This window comes from Anabrus simplex, chromosome 7 (assembly GCF_040414725.1).
Source record: "Anabrus simplex isolate iqAnaSimp1 chromosome 7, ASM4041472v1, whole genome shotgun sequence".
In the NCBI taxonomy this organism is placed as follows: Eukaryota; Metazoa; Arthropoda; class Insecta; order Orthoptera; family Tettigoniidae; genus Anabrus; species Anabrus simplex.
Genome location: NC_090271.1, coordinates 286546587 through 286569438, shown reverse-complemented (window position 1 = coordinate 286569438; position 22852 = coordinate 286546587). Strand labels below are relative to the sequence as shown.

At 38.7% G+C, this 22852-nt stretch overlaps 1 protein-coding gene across 5 annotated transcripts in view; it reads left to right on the top strand.

Annotated features, from left to right (window-relative positions):
• Positions 1-22852, top strand: part of LOC136877567 (ornithine transcarbamylase, mitochondrial) — a 183334-nt gene that overhangs the window by 96225 nt on the left and 64257 nt on the right. For 3 of the 5 annotated variants that reach the window (XM_068228683.1, XM_067151714.2, XM_067151713.2), the window contains one exon: positions 20185-20501. The exons of the other annotated variants lie outside the window; for them this stretch is intronic. In XM_068228683.1, coding sequence (XP_068084784.1) covers positions 20346-20501 — 156 coding nt within the window. In that variant the 5' untranslated portion in view covers positions 20185-20345. The remainder of the gene's footprint in view (positions 1-20184; positions 20502-22852) is intronic. 5 annotated transcript variants of the gene reach the window in all.

The window sequence follows — 22852 nt, the reverse complement described above, 5'->3', positions numbered from 1 at the left end:
AATAACATTCTAGGGCACCTGGCAATGACCAGCTTCTTTTATTGATACCACTACAACACGCTGCGGGTGGGGGACGTACATGTAGAATACACTTGCGGTATCCCCTGCCTGTCATAAGAGGTGACTAAAAGGGGCCCAAGGGGATCTCAACTTGGGAATGTGGGTTGGCGACCACGGGGCCCTTAGCTGAGTCTTGGTATTGCTTCCCCTTACTTGTGCCAGGCTCCTCACTTACGTGTATCCTATCCGACCTCCCTTGGTCAACTCTTGTTCTTTTCCGACCCCGACGGTATTAGAGCATTCGAGGCCTAGGGAGTCTTTCATTTTCACGCCCTTCGTGGCCCTTGCCTTTCTTCGTCCGTTACTTCATTTTTTGAAGTGACGGATCCCTTCTTTCTTCTTTTTTCTCTCTGTCTACCCCCTGTGGGTGGTGGATGCAGACGAAAAATACACCCACGGTATCCCCTGCCTGTCGCGAGAGGCGACTAAAAGGGGCGACCAAGGGATGATTGTCTTAGAACCATGAAACTACTTTTGATTAGTACCATCACACGGGGAACACCATGGGTCACCTTTACTTGCGAGTAGTACCACTATATTAGGTACACAATAAGTTTGTGATTAGTAGCAGCAGTGTGTGTGTGGACTGTGGGTTTCCAGTACCCATGAGTCGTACCCATGTGAGCAACACCACGGGTCTGGGCGTACCCTGTGAGTTGTACCACTATATGAGCGACACCGTCGGTCTGGGTTGCCTGTGATTAGTACCCACTATGTGAGGAACACTACGGGAATACTGGCGCCCGTGATTATTACACCTAGGTGAGGAACCCATCGGTTTGCGTTGGCTATGAGTGGTGCCGTTGTGTGAGAAACAACATAGGTCTGCGTTACCTGTACGATGTACAATACTTGTGAGTAGTACCATAATGTTTGGAACACCGTGAGTTTACGCTACCTTTGATTAGTACCACAACTTGAGAAATACCATGGTTCTCCTTTACTAGCGATAAGTGCCATTAAGCGGGATCGTTGACATAGACATTGACCCATTTAGACAAGCATCATCGATTCAGGATTGGGCTTTGGAAGCAGTCTCTTGGTCAGTAATATTGTTTATGGGAATGTGAGGCATTTCACGTCTTATCCACTGATTGTTTTAAATTCATATTCATCAATTCATTCCTCATCATCACGTTTTGAATTCTGGTCAGTGGATGAATTTTGTACTTTTAAATTATAATCGCATTTTGTCTCATTTCATACCATAGGGGCCGATGACCTAGATGTTAGGCCCCTCTAAACAACAAGCATCATCATCATCGATACCACTACATTTACAATTTTTGGAAATGCCGAGGTGTGAGAATTTTGTCTCACTGGAGTTGCACCAACATACAAACTCAGACTAATATTTTCCAAATCTACTGACCTTTTGAAAAATGCATGAAAAATGGATGAAAAATGCAAATTAGATATTTATACAGTTAATGAGGCTTATCCCTTAAATGAACAATTTTTAAAATTTCAAAAATGTATTTATTTTCAATCACAAATATGATAAATAATCACCAAATAAAACACAAAAACTATATTTTCAAAATCAGTGTCAACATATAAGAGTTTTCCTTAGTTTTGCACATATGCAAAGCTATGCAATTAAGTACATAACCGTACAGGTTCAAGTTCATGAATGTCCTGAGTTAGATGATAGGAAAAACTTAAAACGGTCCACCTTTTCAATACAAAAAGTTATATTTTATTTATAACATGTATTTGTACTTGGAACTAGTTTCGACGCTGTGTTTGCGTCATCATCAGCCAAAATGGGAAACAGGCAAGCATGTAGGCATTTTGTTACACAAGGCGTTACATTAAACAATACACATCTTACAAGGAGATAAAAACAGGGACGAATATAGGAAACAAATGAATCGTTGAGAAAACAAAAGTTATACAAATTAAAAATAACCTTAACCACACATCTTGCAGTGTGAAAGTGTTCTTCTTGAATGATTCCTGAATGTAAAACATGCGCGCACACATTTCTGAGGAGCCAGCAGGCAGGACAAAGTAAAGTGAAACCTTAAGAGTTCTTCTGAGAAGAGTTCATCATTTTTCTATGTTCCGACTAACTAATGAAGTCTCCCTTGAGTTCCTGATAAACAACCACCTCATCATTACCAAGGCCGACAAAGGCAACACAACAGTCATTATGGATAAAACAGATTACATTCAAAAAACCAAAACTTTCTTAGATAATGAATCCTTTTCAATAGTTAAGAAGGACCCAACACAATCAATTCAAAGGCAACTGAAACAAATTCTAAAGAGCACATCTTTTCTCCTCACTGAACAAGAAAAACAAAAGTTAATTACTATGAACCCAGGCCTACCAACAGCTAAAGCACTACCCAAAATCCACAAAACCGGTGTCCCTATTCGACCCATAATAAACTACAGACCAAGCCCCTTGTATAAATTATCTCAATTTATCCAACAATTTCTTAATAAACATTATAAATTCTCATCAAATAAATCCATCAGGAACACTGTAGAATTAGTGAACAAACTAAACAGTTTCAAGCTTCCACCACATCATTCAATGCACTCCTTTGATATAGTCAACATGTATCCCAGTATAAACACCAACTCACTATTCCCGATCATCGAAAAGAACTTACTTGCTAACAATCAACTAAGTAAACTAGAAGTTCAAGACTTTATGACCATATTAAGATTACTAATTAACAATAACTACTTCACATTCGATAAGATCATTTACAAACAAGATGGTTTGGCTATGGGTTCACCAGCCTCAGGAATTTTAGCAGAGATCTACCTTGATTTCCTAGAGCACACCGCCATCGACAATAACATCAAATTTGCTAATATCCAATTTTGGGCTAGGTACGTCGATGACACATTTATAATCCTAGATGAACGCTCCATAGACGCGCCTTCCACCCTCAAAAACCTTAATAATATTGATCATGACATTAAATTTACCTTAGAATCAGAGACAAACAACTCCATCAACTTCCTAGACCTAACAATCAACAGGCACCCCTCTTCGTTCACATATAGTATCTATAGAAAGCCCACTCAAACGGCCACTACTATAAGAAATGACTCACTACACCCCCAAACACACAAAGCGGCTACATATAATAGCTTAGTAGACCGAGCATTCAAAATTCCAATGTCAAGAAAAAACTTAAATAAAGAATTGAACACCATTCGCTCTATAGCAAAATTCAATGGATATAATGAATCCTTTATTGAAAGAATAATCAATAAATTCAGACACCGCCCAAAAACCACCCTAATAAAAGACAATACTAGCACTGCCACGCTTTCCACATTTACCTTCAATAAAGAAATTTACAACGTCACTAACGTTTTTAAAAAACACAATGTTAAAATATCCTTTCGTACTAACAATAGAAGCACAGAGATCCTACACAACTCTTCATCAATAAATAAAAGTAGTCCTTTTTCTAAATCAGGTGTATATAGGTTTTCTTGCCAAGACTGCAAAAGTTCTTACCTAGGGCAAACAGGACGCAGCTTTAAAATCAGATATGCAGAACATGTCAATGCCATAAAACACAACCGTTTTTCCGCGGTCGGCCTACATATAAAAGAATTTAAGCACAACTTTACTGAAATAAATCAAGATCTTGAAGTATTAGATATTCTAAACAAAGGTTCTTTCCTAGACGTCACTGAAAACCTCTATATTCATTTAGACCAATATTTCAATCCCAACCTAAACTTAAATGATATCTCAGAGAAACCAAAGATCCTATTCGACTTTCTCATTGAATTTTTCAAAAACATGAATATCCCGAAAAACAGATCTGTCTTTCAAATCATGCATAATACTTTGTCTCGCCACACACTTTCACCACATCACCCTCCATACTTCCCCCCCTTCCACCCCTCCTCCCCTACCGCTCCTCCCCTCTCCCCTCCTAATCCAACAACGGCCGCTGCCCAGACCTAAACTATCCAACACGCTCTGTTCCTCTTCATCTCGCGCCATAGCTTTACCGCCTTATGTCCCGCAATAAACATCATAGAAACCTGCCCCCACCCTACACGTAACGCTGCAACAATACACCACCAATACTGGCACAGTCAACCTCCAAACTCTCAACAATGTATTCCTTAATACCTATTTTATATTCTTGTCAAGCTGAATACCGGACCTATGAAGATTACAAGATTAATTTGTGCATCTACAGAATGGTTGTTAATGAAGCTATGTAATATAGAGAGAAACTTTCAAAGGTGGTTAAATGAAGAAGTTATATCATGTTCAAGATCATGCTTCCACATCTCTGCACAGTATTTAAAATACAATTTACCGTTGCTCTTTTATAGCTATTGTTGAGAGTTAAAGAGAATTTCCTGTTGTGTATGTTTATCAGGAACTCAAGGGAGACTTCTTTAGTTAGTTGGAACATAGAAAGAATGATGAACTCTTCTCAGAAGAACTCTTAAGGTTTCATCTTACCTTTTCCTGCCTGCTGGCTCTTTAGAAAGTGTGTGCGTGCATCTTGTATTCAGGATTCATTCAAGGCAAATATTTTCGCACTGCAAGTTGTGTGGTTAAGCTTATTTTTAATATGTATAATTTTTGCTTTCTCAAAAATGCATTTGTTTCTACATTCGTCCCTGTTTTTATCTCCTCGTAAGATGTGTATTGTTTAATATAACACCTTGTGTAAAAAATTGGGTTAAATGAAGGAGTTATATTATATTCAAGATCATGCTTTCACGTCTCTACACATTATTTAAAATGAAATTTACCGTTGATCTTTATAGCTATTGTTGAGAGTGAAGAAGAATTTCCTGTTGTGTATGTTTATCAGGAACTCAAGGGAGACTTCATTAGTTAGTCGGAACATAGAAAAAATGATGAACTCTTCTCAGAAGAACTCTTAAGGTTTCACTTTACTTTTTCCTGCCTCCTGGCTCTTCAGAAATGTATGTGCGTGTGTTTTGTATTCAGGAATCATTCAAGACGAATATTTTCGCACTACAAGATATGTGGTTAAGGTTATTTTTAATATGTATAACTTTCCCTGTTTTTTATCTCCTTGTAAGATGTGTATTGTTTAATTTTCCTGTTGTGTATGTTTATCAGGAACTCAAGGGAGACTTCATTAGTTAGTCAGATCATAGAAAGAATGATGAACTCTTCTCAGAAGAACTCTCAAGGTTTCACCTTACTTTTTCCTGCCTGCTGGCTCTTTAGAAGTGTGTGCGCGTGCGTTTTGTATTCAGGAATCATTCAAGGCAAATATTTTCGCACTGCAAGTTGTGTGGTTAAGCTTATTTTTAATATGTATAACTTTGCTTTCTCAACGATGCATGTGTTTCCACATTCGTCCCTGTTTTTATCTCCTCGTAAGATGTGTATTAATTAATGTAACACCTTGTGTAAAAACTGGGTTATCTGAAGGAGTTATATCATGTTCAAAATCATGCTTTCACGTCTCTGCGCAATATTTAAAATTTTACCGTTGTTCTTTATAGCTAGTGTGGAGAGTGAAGGAGAATTTCCTGTTGTATATGTTTATCAGGAACTCAAGGGAGACTTCATTAGTTAGTCGGAACATAGAAAAATGATGAACTCTTCTCAGAAGAACTCTTAAGGTTTCACTTTACTTTGTCCTGCCTGCTGGCTCCTCAGAAATGTGTGCGCGCGTGTTTTACATTCAGGAATCATTCAAGAAGAACACTTTCGCACTGCAAGATGTGTGGTTAAGGTTATTTTTAATTTGTATAACTTTTGTTTTCTCAACGATTCATTTGTTTCCTATATTCGTCCCTGTTTTTATCTCCTTGTAAGATGTGTATTGTTTAATGTAACGCCTTGTGTAACAAAATGCCTACATGCTTGCCTGTTTCCCATTTTGGCTGATGATGACGCAAACACAGCGTCGAAACTAGTTCCAAGTACAAATACATGTTATAAATAAAATATAACTTTTTGTATTGAAAAGGTGGACCGTTTTAAGTTTTTCCTATCATCCTTCTCAGTTCAATACGGACAAAAAATGAAATTCTTAGGTTTAAATGTCCTGAGTTAAGCAACAGTTTCAGCGATTGGCTTTGGATTTGTTGGTCTCAATTCACACTATACTCCAGCTAGTTAGCATGGAAATCCTTGAAACAGTTCTTTTCTCTGTTCAAGCAGAGGCTGTCTTTGCATTTCTCACACGTGATGAAGGTGTAACCCTTACATAAAGGCATCTTACAAGTTGTACGTTTCTTATTCCACATGGGCCAATGATCGTTAGAATCCTTCCTTACGTCAGTCGATGGAATTGATGATACTCGAAATTTTTTTCTCTGTTCCTCAACGAAATCTTAAGTTGGTCGACCTCGCCTAGAATTATTTTTTCCAATTTTACACAGGGTTCGTATAAGATCAGTGCGAAACTGTTTCTGGTTGAGAAGCTTACCACTTGGCTTGCTTACATTCATTTACTTTCCTGTACAGAATCCAAGCATTTAAAACAGTTATGTCAACCAAGTGGAAAAACAGTCAAAAATACCATTTTCTCGACTTCATTTTGTTGTGATGTCTTCCTACGTTGCTGTCAAGCAAGTCCACATTACCCATGTATTTATATACACGGGAACAAAAGCTGCACAATCAATCTCAGCATGTTCCTTCTTCTTTCTGTCATTATCGCATGACTTTTCTCCTTGGAATTTCCCCTACAAATGTTGATAAAAATGTTACATTGCAGTTATCCTTGAATACAACACATGAAACATCAACGTAGTCAACACAAGTGGAATATTCTTCTGAAAATCCACAAGGTTTTTTTAAATTTCTTTATCACTTAGGAATTTACAGCTGGGTAGTCTGTTTCTTTGCACAGATCCAACAGGAAAAATACCTTGCTTGAAGAGATGGACTACTAGAGGTAGTGATGTGTAGTAGCTATCAAAATACAGTTTGTAGCCTACATGTCTTGGTATTTCACGAACCAAGTCCAACAACAACATTGCCACTTGCTCCTAAATCAGGTACACCATCAAGTCAAAATTTTTCATCATTCTCTTGCCCACTGTATATTTCAATTTTATGAGCAAAGCCCATGTCTCCACACAGACAAAGAGTTCATATCCCCATTTGTGGGGTTTGTCCTTTATGTATACTTTCATATGATGTCTTACTTTTGTTGCACACATTTGTTCATCAACTGCAAGCCTTTCAGTCATAGCAACAGATCAAAAATTATTGTTCAAATGATTAAGTACAGGCCTAATTTTATATAACTTGTCATGATTATCATCACTAGATTTGGGTTGCTTTGAGTTGTCATTGAATTGTAAGAAACGGCGTAGCTTTTCAAATGACTTTAGGAACATTGTCTCCTTTACAATATCCACACCTACTACTTCATTCCAGTAATCCCTCACATTAGTAAGTGAAGACACTGAACTGATAATGCAAATTCCCAGAAACTTCTGAATGTCATAATGTGTTGCATTTAGGGCTTTGTTGGGATCAACTTGGCAACTGTACAGGTTAGTGTTGTCAGCAATCTTTGCTAGGATGTCATCACTAAAAAAGTATTTGAAGAACTGATATGGTGACTGTAAATCCATTACATCATCTGGCAACACTGAATTTCCAATGAACTCCTGGTTTCTTTGTGAATAATCAACATTTTCTTTCTTTCACAGAACTGGCCTACGTTCCTTTTCATTTACAGTATTAGTTTTATGTATTTTACTTGATTTTTATTTTTTATTTATTCGAGGTACCAATATATAAAATATATAAAAATTCAATTCAAATTCAATTCAAAAATTAAATGATAAAAATATGAAGTATGTTAATCACTCAAAATGAAAGACACATGAACAAATTAATTGTAAAACTAAAAAATAAAAAAAGGAGAAAGGAAGTATTACATGAAAATATCTACACTATATACACATTTAGACAAGTTGTGACCAGTATTTGGCTACATTGATGGCATTGTTTCCAGCCAGTGCCAATTCCAACCCAGTACATGAATCTGGGCATAGACGACATTGCAAGAGGTGCGTAGAAGTCTGTTCCTCTCCACATTCGCATAATGAGTCCCCAACACGCACGATGCCCCATTTCACAAGATTGTTCTTAGATCTTGCAACACCACTCCGCAGTCTGTTTAACGACTTCCATATACACCATCCCTCTTCGTGACCAGGTGGCAACTTTTCTTCAATAAAAACACGTTCCGGATGATCTGGGTACCTTTGTTTCCATAGCTTAACCCTGGCCTTTTTTGGGTCAGAATCAAATGGAGCAGAAGACTGTAGGAAACTCTTCCTGGATTTCAGTCGAGCTGGTGGTGGCTGATGTTCATGAAGGGGATGGGCTGAGATGCTGCAAACCTTTTGTCTCTCGATATTAGCGGCCACCTCACATCTAATATCAGGTGGGGCTATACCTGCAAGTGAATACAACTTCTGTGTGGGTGTTGGATTTAAACAGCCTGTGATTAGCCTGCAAGTTTCATTCAAGGCAATGTCGACTTTCTTTGCGTGAGCTGATTTATACCACACGGGACTAGCATATTCAGCAGCAGCGTAGCAGAGTGCTAGGGCAGTTGTCCTTACTGTCTGGGGATGGGCACCCCATCCAGAACCAGTTACCTTACGCAGTAGGCAGTTTCGTGATGAAACTTTTGCCTTGAGTTTGGTGCAGTGTGTGGTGAAGGTCAGCGAACGATCCAGGGTAACACCAAGGTAAACTGGAATATTGCTATGTTCCAGCTCCATTCCTTTCCAATTCACACGCAGCTTCCGCAGGGCTTCTTTGTTCTTTAGATGAAAGGTGCACACATTAGTTTTCGATGGGTTTGGCTTGAGGTGATGTTCCTCATAATAATCTGAGAGCATCTTCAAAGCAGCAGTAAGATTTTGTTCCACTTGCTCGAAGTTTTTACTCTGAGTTGCCAGGGCCAGGTCATCTGCGTACAGAAAGCTCCTTGTGTGAGGAGGAAGAGGTTGGTCGTTGGTCCCTGGAGGGACGTTTGATGCTGCTTTACGTCTAGTACTAGACTAGGGTCACAGTAGAATTGGAGTCTAACAATAGCAAGAAATTGAGACGAAGCTCCAAAAACTTGATCAGCAATCAGCTTCAAAGTTCCACATTAGACTCAATCAAAGGCACTTTAAGCAAACTCATAATATATAACAACTTACCTGGAAGGAACGGAAGAAAAAACATTCAACAATTTGAACAGTGTCGTGAAGTCAAACATTTTTTAAACTTTTTAACTGCAAACAAACAGACATTTTCAAATGGAAAATTCTAAATTCCCATGAAGGGAATTAGATATTTTTCACCAATAGAGCATGTCAAAAATGTCAAAAACGTATCAGATGTAAGGCTTTTCAGGCATTTGCTCTATTAACCAGCGTTTTGTCTTAGGTCTGACACTAGACTCATCAGAGTGGGATGTGTCAGACCCTACCCACTGACGCTGGGGTGTATGCAGGTGAACTTATCAGAAGCCCTTATACGAGGCACAGTCTGATAACTGCATACGGGAGATAAATTCCGGGCGGGCAATAATTCCTTTGTGGAGATTTATCTCCCGTATGCAGTTATCAGACTGTGCCTTGTATAAGGGCTTCTGATAAGTTCACCTGCATACACCCCAGCGTCAGTGGGTAGGGTCTGACACATCCCACTCTGATGAGTCTAGTGTCAGACCTAAGACAAAACGCTGGTTAATAGAGCAAACGCCTGAAAAGCCTTACATCTGATACGTTTTTGACATTTTTGACATGCTCTATTGGTGATAAATATCTAATTCCCTTCATGGGAATTTAGAATTTTCCATTCGGAATTGCTAAGCGGGCAATAATTCCTTTGTGGAGATTTATCTCCTGTATGCAGTTATCAGACTGTGCGTCGCATAAGGGCTTCTGATAAGTTCACCTGCATACACCCCAGCGTCAGTGGTTAGGGTCTGACACATCCCACTCTGATGAGTCTAGTGTCAGACCTAAGACAAAACACTGGTTAATAGAGCAAACGCCTGAAAAGCCTTATATCTGATATGTTTTAGACATTTTTAATGTAACAAAATGAATTTTTTTTAACAACTATTCAAATGAATAGACATAGTTTTTAAGCTGACCAACTATGTAATCATCCGTTCTCATATCATTAACGCACTAACCCCTACACTGTTTTTGATATCATTTCATTCAATTGGTATTTTAGTAGTTTTTAAGATAATCAATGTACCTGCAAATTAATGTGTTTTAAATCTTAGCAATTCACTTAAGCTTTAATAACAGCTGAGGATGTTCCCAAGTAGGAACGAAACATGTACTGTTGACAAATAAAAAATTTGCTAAAAGGCAAATAAAAAAGTATCAAAACGGTGGAAGAATTTTAATATTGTAAATCTCAGTGATTAGATTTTGATACGGAAAATGAAGCTGATTACTTTCAAATCGATGAACACATCTATACCTCTGGAACAGGTTCGATGTCTGCTACCATTTCATCTAAGCGCTTTGTGTACTTAAACTAGTCAGCTTTCTTAAAGTTGTACCGCCTTCTGAATGACACAGATTGTGGATGAACTGCTGAAAAAACTTGGCACACAATGGGTTTGTGTTGTGTGTTGGGAATAGGTTCGCAGACAGATTTCACACACTGCTGTGATATAGCATCGCTGACAAAAATGAGATCTGGGTTGTATCCACGTCTCCATCAACGACTGTTGAAAGAAGCGGGAAGTTTAGTGTCATGTATTAAGGACAGTTGACTATATTCTGACCACGTAATCACAGCTTCACCGTCTTCATTGTCTTCTCTATATCCCCATAAGCAGCTATGGCTGTTGAAATTTCCCACGATGATATGAACCTTCTCCTCTTACCCTATAGCTGAATCAGTAAAGTGGAATGAAACGCTTGGTGGTTTATAGACAGATGTTATGATACAGTTCGATAGCTCCACTGTTAAGATTTCTATATCATTGTTGTCTGTAGATGAGGTAGATATTACGTTCAACTCTGGCCTAGTGAATATAGCACTACCATAGTTTTCATGTGGCCTCTCGGCTACCAAACGCATTCCTAATACTCTTGGTCGTCTTTGGTCACTACTTCTCTGTGTTCAAGAAACTCACAGAACGTCACACTTGTGTATTTGGCAAAGTTGTTGTAACAGGGTTTCCTTGTTTGATGTTATGCCTTCTATGTTAACTGATACAACTGTCAGCTTTGATCCTGAAAAGGACCATTTGTGGGGTTTATTAACCATTGAAATTGATATTGGTACTTCTGGAGTGAGAGAATCAGCCGTCTAGGAAAAGTCCTAGTCCGTTGCCCAGGAGACACCCGGATGTATAACAATATCACATGCAGATACACCCTACTAGGAGGTTTCTCTCATGTCCCCCATTTTACTTGATACATATCCTGAAGAACTTGCATTTATCCATCCTGAAGACTGTGCTATTACTTGGTTGTTTACATATACATCTGTCTGTGTATCACTTGAACTAGCATTTATTCCATTTGCATTCAAATCAACAGTCCTGTGTGTTTCACACATTTGTTTCCTATTCTCACCTTCCTCAGAATAATCTTCAGAATCTGGGAGAAGCTATCAACATGAATACTTGAGTCATTATCACTATCATCACTTTCCAATCCATCTTCACTTTCAAATGGACAAACTAATACAATAATATCCTCATCCAATACTAATTTTTTTACACCACCTTCAAGGGAACTCAGTCTGTTCATTTTTACTACTAATAGTAATAAACAACACACTAAAACTGCAAAAGTCACAGACTGGATATTGGTTCAGCACATCCTAACCTCTACAAAATTTGAGTTACGATAGGTGCAACTTTGCACATATGCACATATACAGCTCATCAGAACTAACGCAAACATTGCCTTGTCAAAGAAGATATAGAGTCCAGAGATGCATAACAAAGAGAGAGCATTACTGCTTCACTAGTGCCATCTAGCCACAATAAATCCATGGCACACGCAAATGCACATCTCTAAGAATATACAAAGGGGAAACAACATTACCATACTTTCAAAGAGAAAGCACAGCTAGCTTACAAAATTTCCTTTGCACATGTGCAATGCTGCGCATTTAAGAGTTAAATTTATGTGCTAAAACAAGTTTATGACACTAACACAATTTAATATTTTTAGTCTTATTCTGTCACTGGTATTACACAATTATTTTTAACAGCAAGTTTCATAGAACCAGATTTAATTCTTATAGCCTCCACTCGAATGAGAGAAACGTCGTCACAATGTAGTCCTTGTACATCTCCTCCACTGAAGAGATGAAAGGTTGTCATCCATTATGAGGACAAGATCTCCAGGTTTTAAATTAGGATGTTTCTTTGTCCATGTGTTGTGCTGTTGCAGTATGTGGAGATACTCCTTATATCACTTGTGCAAAAAGTCTTTTTTTTTCTTAAAATAGTTCTTGTGTGTTGCCTTCTTGACGAGAACAGGATCTCCAGGTTGTAAGTTAGAAATTTGTTGCACTGGTACAGTGTGTGAGAATACTGCTTAGACCATTTCTGCCAGAAGTCTTACAAGGGAACATCGGCAATGGTTAAGTCGCCGATTGCGATGAAACTTAGAAAACACATTGAGGTACACGTAAAAATTATGTCAGCATCAATTTTGGGTGCCGACATTCATTAGGGTGTTAACTAAGCGGCCTAAAAGTTGCGACATTTCAAGTTCCGCACGAACAGCGATGAATACCTGCTGGCCAATGCTTAGCTGGCACACTGTCTGCCTTGTGCCACACCTCTGCACCTCCTTCCCTCCACACCTCTGCCCCTCCTTCTGGTTCGCCACCGCACGTTTCCCTTCTCCCCGCACCTGCCCGTCTGCTTAGCTGTCGAAGAGAACCGTTGCTGCACTTTGCGTTCTCTATCAGCCTTCCTCATATCTCTCGTTTGTAATTTCCACATTGTATTAGTCAGTTTACATTTTCTGAAATGTTTATGTAAACGTTTGCGACGATTCCTTAAGCGCAATGTCGTTGAGCACATCAACAAAAATTATTTTTCATCTTCAAGCAAATCGCGGAAGTCACGGTGAAGGAGGTCCGCTGAACTTTCGGGAGCGGCAGCTTTATGATGCGATTGAGGGTGAGTGTTAAGCAGTCAACTGTTTTCAAATAGGTTTTGACGCTCACGGGGTGATGTCACACTGCGTGCTTAAGCTGTAATAACGTAGATTGAAGCGTGGTCTTTTGCATTGCATGTGACATTTTAGTTTTTAGTTTTTTTTTTTTTTGCTTTACGTCACACCGACACAGATAGGTCTTATTGCGACGATGGGATAGGAAAGGCCTTGGAAGTGGAAGGAAGCGGCCATGGCCTTAATTAAGGTACAGCCCCGGCATTTGCCTGGTGTGAAAATGGGAAACCACGGAAAACCATCTTCAGGGCTGCTGACAGTGGGGCTCGAACCCACTATCTTCCGATTACTGGATACTGACCGCAGTTAAGCTATCTTCCATTGCAGCTATCGAGCTCGGTGGTTTTAGTTTTCAGCACTGGACCATCTGATATGTTGATTCCAATAACTCTCTCTTTTTTTTTAAAAAACATTTGTGTTCTCCGTTGTTTCTGTCAATAAATATACATATAACAACCTGCATTTTTATTATTTTTATTTTGTTTTTCAGAGCTTGTAAGTTACTGTCTTGAAGGTGACAGTCTCTGTTTGGAGGACGTTACAAGTTTGACATACAGGTCTGATCAATCGGAGGAACATGAAAAGGATATTGAATATAGCAAGCCAGAACCGGGACAAAGCCAAGACAGTGCCAGTTTGACGGACACCGCAGATTTACAGTATAAAACAAGAGCAGTCAACTACTGGAGGAGTGGAAAATGGAAAAATCCAAAATTTGCAACTGTGCAAAAGAAATTCTGTCGTTTGCATAGTGAAGCACAGCTCTCTGCCTGGAAAAAAGTAGCGGATGAAGGAGGCTCTCTCCGAGACAAATTTTATCTGATTGCAATGGATTGCAAGGAAAAATTTGACGCGGAGTACCGTACGTCCACCATCCATGACGTCAGAATCAAACAGTGGGCAATGCAAAGTGCCCTGTCTCGAGGGATCCATGACTTTAAAGCTTCCTCGGGCTGGTTGTACGACTTCAAAAACAAATTTGGAATCACATCCCGAAAAATTACTGTCGTGACAACAACAAAAAAACTTGATAGGGAAACTGACGTTATGGTGGAAAACGTAAGAGAAAAAATACAGTTACACAGCCCATCACATGTTTTTAACAGCGACCAAAGCAGCTTTAATTTGGAAATGTACACTGGTAAAACGTTAGCGTGCCAATGGTGTTTTTGGTTCCCTTCTTAAGAAAATAATAGTTTCACACAAAAATATTAATGTCGTGTGCACCGCGTCTGGAAAGATGGGCAAAACAGAAGTTCACAGCTGGTATAATGACATCTTGAAACCAAGTTTACCCGATGGACAAAACATTTTATTGTTAGGTTCTGTCTCTGGCGACAATGAGCTTGTTCATGGCACGGAAGTAGAAGTTATGACAATTCCAGCCGGGGTGCTACAGCAGTTTGTCAGCCATTTAACATGTATGGGTTTTTGATTTGGAAAACGTATACAGGACGAATGTATTCCGGGCTGCAACTTATGAATACCGGTATCGTGCTGCACCACCTTAACACCGTCTTAAAGTTGCAATCACTGTTACATTTCCAGCTGACCCTCCCCCCCATGGCACTACAGCCCTTGAAGGGCCTTGGCCTACCAAGCGACCGCTGCTCAGACCGAAGGCCTGCAGATTACGAGGTGTCGTGTGGTCAGCACAACGAATCCTCTTGGCCGCTATTCTTGGCTTTCTAGACCGGGGCAGCTATCTCACCGTCTGATAGCTCCTCAATTGTAATCACGTAGGCTGAGTGGACCTCGAGCCAGCCCTCAGGTCCAGGTAAAAATCCCTGACCTGGACGGGAATCAAACCCGAGGCCTACTGGTAAGAGGCAGGCACGATACCTTTACATCACGGGGCCAGCTGACATCTCCTCGATTCAAACACATGTGGAAGTACTCGTGGTACCGCAGTGGATACCTTGATGATCATTATGGACAGTTTGAACACCCGAGTAACACCACTATTGTAAAGTGTACGTCCCATGATAAAAGTATGGTGCCTGTTGTTAATTGTGTTTTGTTTCCGTTTTCTTTTCGCTATTTTTTAATGTTTCGAATAGACCAAAGATTTTGTTTACTATCAGTTATTGACGGGGAGTTTGCCCGATGTAATGTATATGGAGTCATTTATTGTGATGCCTTGTAATTGTTTGTTGTACCAGTTCGTACAATAGCTATCAAAAGTTTTGCGTATGTAACTGCCATTGCACCCATAAGACTGTAGTGTGATACTTTAATCCAATCAATGAATGGAAAAAGGTTCCACCTAATCGATACTTTCTCTTTTTTTATTTAGCCTTGGGCTATTTATAAAGACATTAATAATCACAGAACATGTTTCGATTGCTTAGCAATCATCATCAGCTGTTTTACATGTAGCTTAGGTAAAAATAGCATAAAATCAATCTCATAATTTACATTAAAACATTAAAAACAGGTGTTAGTAGAAAGCGTATAGGTGGGAGGGGGGGGGGGGGGGGGAGTGCATTGAGAGTGGTTGTTAGTTGGACATTAAACTTAATATTAAAAACACTTATTGGAGATTTTTGGTAAAATGCTCATGTTGAAATGTTTATGAAGTGTTTATGTCTTCTTAAAACGGCTTCTGGTTTTCTTCCCCGTCACTTGTCTCTTATTAGGTGGAAAAGTGTGGCCTGCTGTTGAATGAAGTCTACTATTTGGTGTTCGAGACTCTCCCAGCCAAAGTACAGAATGACTTGAGATATGAGGCAAAGAAAAAATCCTGTCCCTTATAAATGGTTTTAAGAAAAACATTTACAACACTAGAGTAAATAATGAATTACACCAAAAAATCGGGCAAAGTGACGTAGTCGTAACTAAAGCGGATAAGGGAGAAACAATAGTTATTCTAAATAAAACTGATTATATTGAGAAAACCAAAACCTTTTTCAATAATAAGTTCAAAGTCGTAAGTAAAGATCCTACCCCACGGATTCAAAGAAATTTGAAAGGAATACTTAAACAAAATACTTTCCTTCTTAGTGAGCAGGAATCACAAAAGTTAGTATATATGAACCCAGGACTCGCTACGGCAAGAGCCATGCCCAAGTTGCATAAAAAAGATATACCTATCAGACCAGTAATCAATTTCCGTAAGAGCCCCACTTATAAAACATCACAATACATTCACAAGTTCTTAACACAAAACTATGTTTTCTATTCTAACACAACCGTAAAAAATTCTAGTGATTTCTGCAAGAAGATTAAGGGCTTTAAACTTAAATCCTCTCATGTAACATGCTCATTCGATATAAAAGATATGTATACTAATATCCCCATTGAGAAGACGATTAAAATCATAAAAACTAATTTATTAGAACACAAACGAAAAAGCATACCCGAAATAGAAGAGTTTATGACAATCCTTAAATTCGTACTTAGCCAGAACTACTTTTTATTTAACAACAAGATATATCAACAAGATGGCTCTCCATAGGTGCTCCAGCCTCAGGCATACTGGCTGATATATATTTGGATCACGTGGAACATTCTTATATCATAGACCACATCAAAGGGCTTGATTTGTAGGTACGCTATGTGGATGACACATATGCTATAATTGACAAGGATCTCAATGATAGTCTTAGTATTTTGCAAACTTTGAACACCTTAGATCCTAATATACAGTTTACTATTGAAGAAGAAAAAAATGGTTTGATCAGTTTTTTAGACGTTACTACAACTAAAAAAGACAACCAATTTCACTTTGGAATTTATAGAAAACCTACATTCACTCCAACTACGATTCATAACAAATCTCTACACCCCGACTTACAGAAAAGGTACCTATATCTTTTTTATGCAACTTGGGCATGGCTCTTGCCGTAGCGAGTCCTGGGTTCATATTTACTAACTTCTATGATTCCTGCTCACTAAGAAGGAAAGTATTTTGTTTAAAAAAAGCCTTCGAAATCCCGTTAACCAATAAAGAGAGGAACAAAGAACTAGCTTTTATCCGACAACAGGCCTCATTAACGGTTTTAGTTTAAAAACTATTAACAAGTTAATTACCAAACGTAAATGCAAACTACAAACAAATTTATTAAAACAGTCAGAGCAAACAAAAAAGTACGCGAGGCTCACCTGCAACAACCCTAATATTTATGCAGTTACTAATTTATTTAAGAAACGTGACATCAAGGTAGCGTTCTCAACAAACAACAACACGAGACATAAGTTTTTCAACCATAATATGGTTAATAAGAACAGTGAAGAGTGTTTCCAGGATTCAGGTGTTTATAAATTGATATGCAACCAGTGCAGGGCCACATACATCGGGCAATCAGGACGCAGTTTCACAATAAGGTACCAAGAACACGTCAATGCAGAGAAACATAGAAGGTTCTCCGCAATGGGAGTACATATGAGCGAGACGGCTATAGATTTACAGATATTAAACAAGACCTGGTAATTCTTAATAGACTGAACAAGGGAAGACTAATGAACAGTCTAGAAAGTATTCACATATTTCTAGACAAGTCAGTTAGTAGGGACAAGAACTTAAATGAAATAAATGAGCAGAGAAACCCCTTATTCGAACACATATTGAGATACACGGAGTTACTAGGAAGGAATCAAATACGCCTAGCAAAAGCACTAACCAATCACGAGGCCGCTACGTCACAGACAGAAGCCACCTCCCCGCCCAAAACAGCAAATGACGACACTCCCTCGCTGCCCCCCTCCCTCCAAACCAAGCTAGCTTACAGACCACAGCACACCGCTACAACACAAGGTTTTTTTTACAATTTGCTTAATGTCAAACCTACACAGATAGGTCTTATGATGACAGTGTGATAGGAAAGGGCTGGGAGTGGGTAGGAGGTGACTGTGGCCTTAATTAAGGTACAGCTCCAGCATTTGCCTGGTGTGAAAATGGGAAACCACAGAAAACCATCTTCAGGGCTGCCAACAGTGGGGTTCAAACACACTATCTGCTGAATGTAAGCTCACAGCTGTGCACCCCTAACCACATGGCCAACTCGCTCGGTCCAAGAAATTCTTGAAGTTCTGGATGCTCCAACAAAATTAGTATTCTTCTTCTTCTTCTTCTCTTCTTCTTCTTCTTCTTCTTCTTCTTCTTCTTCTTCTTCTTCTTCTTCTTCTTCTTCTTCTTCTTCTTCATTCCCCTTGTCAAGTTTCATCTTGGATTGGGTTGTTGATCATTGATCTCCATCTCTGCTGTTTTTCCATTCTTTATCAAAGGCATCTGGAAAGTTTGCCACTCTCTTCCTTAGGTCTTGTTCAGTTTATTTTCTCCATTTCCTGGGTCTACCTCTATCACTATCTATGTTCATTGGATAACTTCTGTGAGAGGTTAATGGATGCAGAGCTACTACTAGAGCAGGAGATGTGAGATTGGACACTGCTTCTAAGTGTGCAGCTCTGGTGGCAAGACAAGTTATACTGGGCGAGTTGGCCGTGCACGTAGAGGCGCGCGGCTGTGAGCTTGCATCCGGGAGATAGGGGGTTCGAATCCCACTGTCGGCAGCCCTGAAAATGGTTTTCCGTGGTTTCCCATTTTCACACCAGGCAAATGCTGGGGCTGTACCTTAATTAAGGCCACGGCCGCTTCCTTCCAACTCCTAGGCCATTCCTATCCCATCGTCGCCATAAGACCTATCTGTGTCGGTGCGACGTAAAGCCCCTAGCAAAAAAAAAAAAAGACAAGTTATGATATAGATGTTGATTCCCATAGGGAACCTGATTATTTATCCCGAAAGAGTATCCGTTATTAGCTGGAAAATTTATAATGTCCAATAATGGACCATTTATATTGGGAAGACGAGTTATTACAGTGACATAAGCCTTTCCTGTTTGTTTGCTTCTTCTTGTGGTAACCGTTCTCAACAGTGGACCAGTGTAGTCTATACCAACATTTTTAAATGTTCTTGCAGGTTTGACTAGTTCCTTTGTAAGGTTCCCCATCATTATTTTGTTCTGCTGTTATTATCTTGAGTGTAAAGCAAATGAGACAGAAGTGACCTCATCTTGTAATTACTTGGCAAATCCTTATTAATCCTTGATGTAATGATGATATTAGTAATTACTGAGGTCTGGCATGAAGCAATTTTTTATGCTTGTGTTGAACATTAAGTTGGGTGAAATGGAGTTCAGGAGGTAGAATGAGTTGGTGTTTTGCCTTGTATGTGATTGGAGCCTTGGATAATCTTCTGTCATCACAGTGATATCCATTTTATCTAAAACTGGATTCTAAATATTCAGTTTACTTGTTGCTGGAATAGTTTTTCTGTGGTAAGATACTGGTTTTCACTCTGATAGGAATTCTGTTGTGTAATTTTGATGCATGAATTGAAGGCCTTTTTCAAAATTATTATTATTATTATTATTATTTTGGTTTCAGTGAAGGTGTATTTCATTCAGTTCCTTTCTTGCAATAGAAAACTAGTTTGAAGCAGTAACCTACTATTCTGATTGGTTAGTTTAATGTGTTGAAATGGTGCAAGAATGAATCATCCTACTGAGTGCTGAGTAGCAAAGTTGATATTCTTTGAACAGGTATTTTGCTGGAATTTTGCCCTTCTTCCTGTATGGGCCAAAGTGAAGAATCTAGACGTAGCCAACTGGGGTCATGCCACCACAATTAATTTTCCTTGAGAAGTTTGGGTTTGACACCTCAAGATATGAGTTCGGCTGGATTAGTTCGGCTGGATTATCTCAAGAACTGAAACAACACCAACAGTTTACAGGTGCAATTTCTTGTATTTCTATGATCGTATTTGCCACCAAGGTTTTACACCTTCTGCGACATGCCTGAGGCCATACCACTATAATGGATGATTCAGTCCAGAGTTGAATTTTGTCTAATGATAGATGTAGAGAAGTAATTATCTTCCTAAGAAAATGGGTTAGTGGTAGAGCACTGCATAATTCAAGACATGGAATTTATACTTGTTTCAGAGGTACTACTTTTGATTTTGAGCACAGAAGTCTTGTGCAGACCTCGTCCATTTCATCAATGGATCACATGGAGATGCACCTTGTGCAACATCACAAAAACCGTGTAATTCAATGGCTGTAACAAAAGCCCTGCAATTCACTGGTGGTGGGCATAGGTGTAAATGTGCCTGCCCAGACTACAAGAAAAAAATTGCAGGATACCGGTCTTCCCTCTCGATGGTCATGGGCAAGGCCCAATTTGTACACCTCGTCATGATGGAGGCATGTTACAGAAAGTGAGGACAACACGCAGAATGGACTATTCAGCATTCACTAAGGTAATGCTTGCAAGTACTAGTGAATATCACATATGTTGTGTTCTTGTTAAACATTCACAATGTGTTTGGAGGAAATCTGGTTATGATTTACTCTCAGACATATTGGAACTGAAGATTATGTAATATTTTGAGATGGCATTACATGGGTTCACTGTATACCATTCCTGGCCCTTCAGGGCAACTCAAGCCTTTTCAGAACTGCCATAGAATCCTCCAGCCTATTGTGGAACCATATCACTGGCATTTCAGAGAAGAATTCATCTTCCTGCACAACAAGTTATGCATCCATTTTATGGGTTTTGTCAATTTCTTTACAATGCCAAATACCTCTTGAATAGAGTGGCCACACCCACCAAGCGTGGACCTTATCAAACATGTCAGGAGTCAATAAAAACAAGCTGTTTTCATACTCTTATAGAACACACAATCTGCAAGTTTTGCCGAGAATAACAGTTGGAGAGTGTGATTATTTGGACCAATATTGGCGTGACAGGTTCTTAAGTTGGTATACTAAGACGACTACAAGTATATTATATATATCAAAGCATAGGAACAGGTTACTAGATGTTGAAGGTATTAAGATTATTGTACATAATGCAGACTGAGAAACTAATGTTCTGTACTTGAACAGATATTCCATTATTTATCTACTACAGTACATATTGGGAACTAATTTTTCTATGCGGATTCCATTAATCATCATTAAGACCCTTGCCATAACAGGTCACCAGTTTCTTTTATATCTGCCAAACAAGGATGTGATGAAAACCATGTGTACTTTGCTTCTTGTACATTTACAGAAATTTGCAGATGTAAAACAACGTGAAGATTACTCGTCAAATGTCTTGTTGAGCTCTTGTGTTGCAATGACAGAGTATGTTCTGGATACCTGGTTATTTTCGTGAATAACCCTCTTTCCTGAAAGGCATTGTTTCTATAAACTAATTTTCGGAATCCAAGGTTTCAGAGTTTCGTGCATTTCATCAATTCTTAATACATATTTTGTGCAAACTAAAGTTAAATTATTGTTTAATTTATAATTTTTTTGTTACAGGCGATTTGTAATGTAATTGTGTCCAAAATAATACAGGTTATTCAACATACATACATACATACATACATACATACATACATACATACATACATACATTATCATTATAGACTGTTATGCCTTTCAGCATTCAGTCTGCAAGCCCCTGTGAATTTACTTCACCACAATCCTCGATTTGCAGCTAGTGTTGTGGCCTCATTTAGTTCTATACCTCTTATCTTTACATTGTTAGAAACTGATTCTAACCATCGTCTTCTTGGTCTACCTCTACTTCTCTTACCCTCCATAGCAGAGTCCATTATTCTCCTAGGTAACCTCCTCCATTCGCCTTACATGACCCCACCACCAAAGCTGGTTTATGCGTACAGCTTCATCCATCGAGTTCATTCCTAAATTAGCCTTTATCTCCTCATTCTGAGTACCCTCCTGCCATTGTTCCTATCTGTTTGTACCAGCAATCATTCTTGCTACTTTCATGTCTGTTACTTCTAACTTATGAACAAGATATCTTGAGTCCACCCAGCTTATGCTCCCGTAAAGCAAAGTTGGTCTAAAAAGAGACCGATGTAAAGATAGTTTCGTCTGGGAGCTCACTTCCTTCTTACAGAATACTGTTGATCGCAACTGCGAGCTCACTGCATTAGCTTTACTACACCTTGATTCAATTTAAAGTTAAAAATTTCATTTTTCCATATTGAAGAATATCACAATTAAAATTGAAATAATTGATAAGGAGATTCCACCTATTCAATACCAAAGAATAAGAAATGTAGTGAATTACATTCTCATTTAATAATAATTGGAAATGGTACCAGTTTCGATCCTAGTCCAGGTCATCATCAGCCAATTAAGAAATGGAAAACAATGCATAGGATCAGTAGAAGAGGCAATATGAAAAGGAAATGAACAGGGGTAGACACTGTAAAAATTTAGAAGAAGTAAAATACAAGTCATTCAAAAGAAAAACAGTGCGCAAGGCACAAGGCAGCGCTAGGCAAAGTCCTACAATGATTACGAATAGCGGAGAACTGTTCAAAGCCAGTTATTTAAACACTGTCAGGCCCGAAAAAACTAAGCAGTCCAAATTCGCAACATTTACATTCACCAATCCAGCCATTTTTCAAATAAGTAATCCTATCAGAAAATGAGATGTTAATATAGCATTCAAGACACAAAATACAAACAGAAACATTTTTTCCAACTACAATAGTATAAATTCTAACAATAACCCTTATCTAAGTTCTGGCATCTATAGATTAACATGTGTAGAATTTAAATGCTCATATGTTGGCCAAACTGG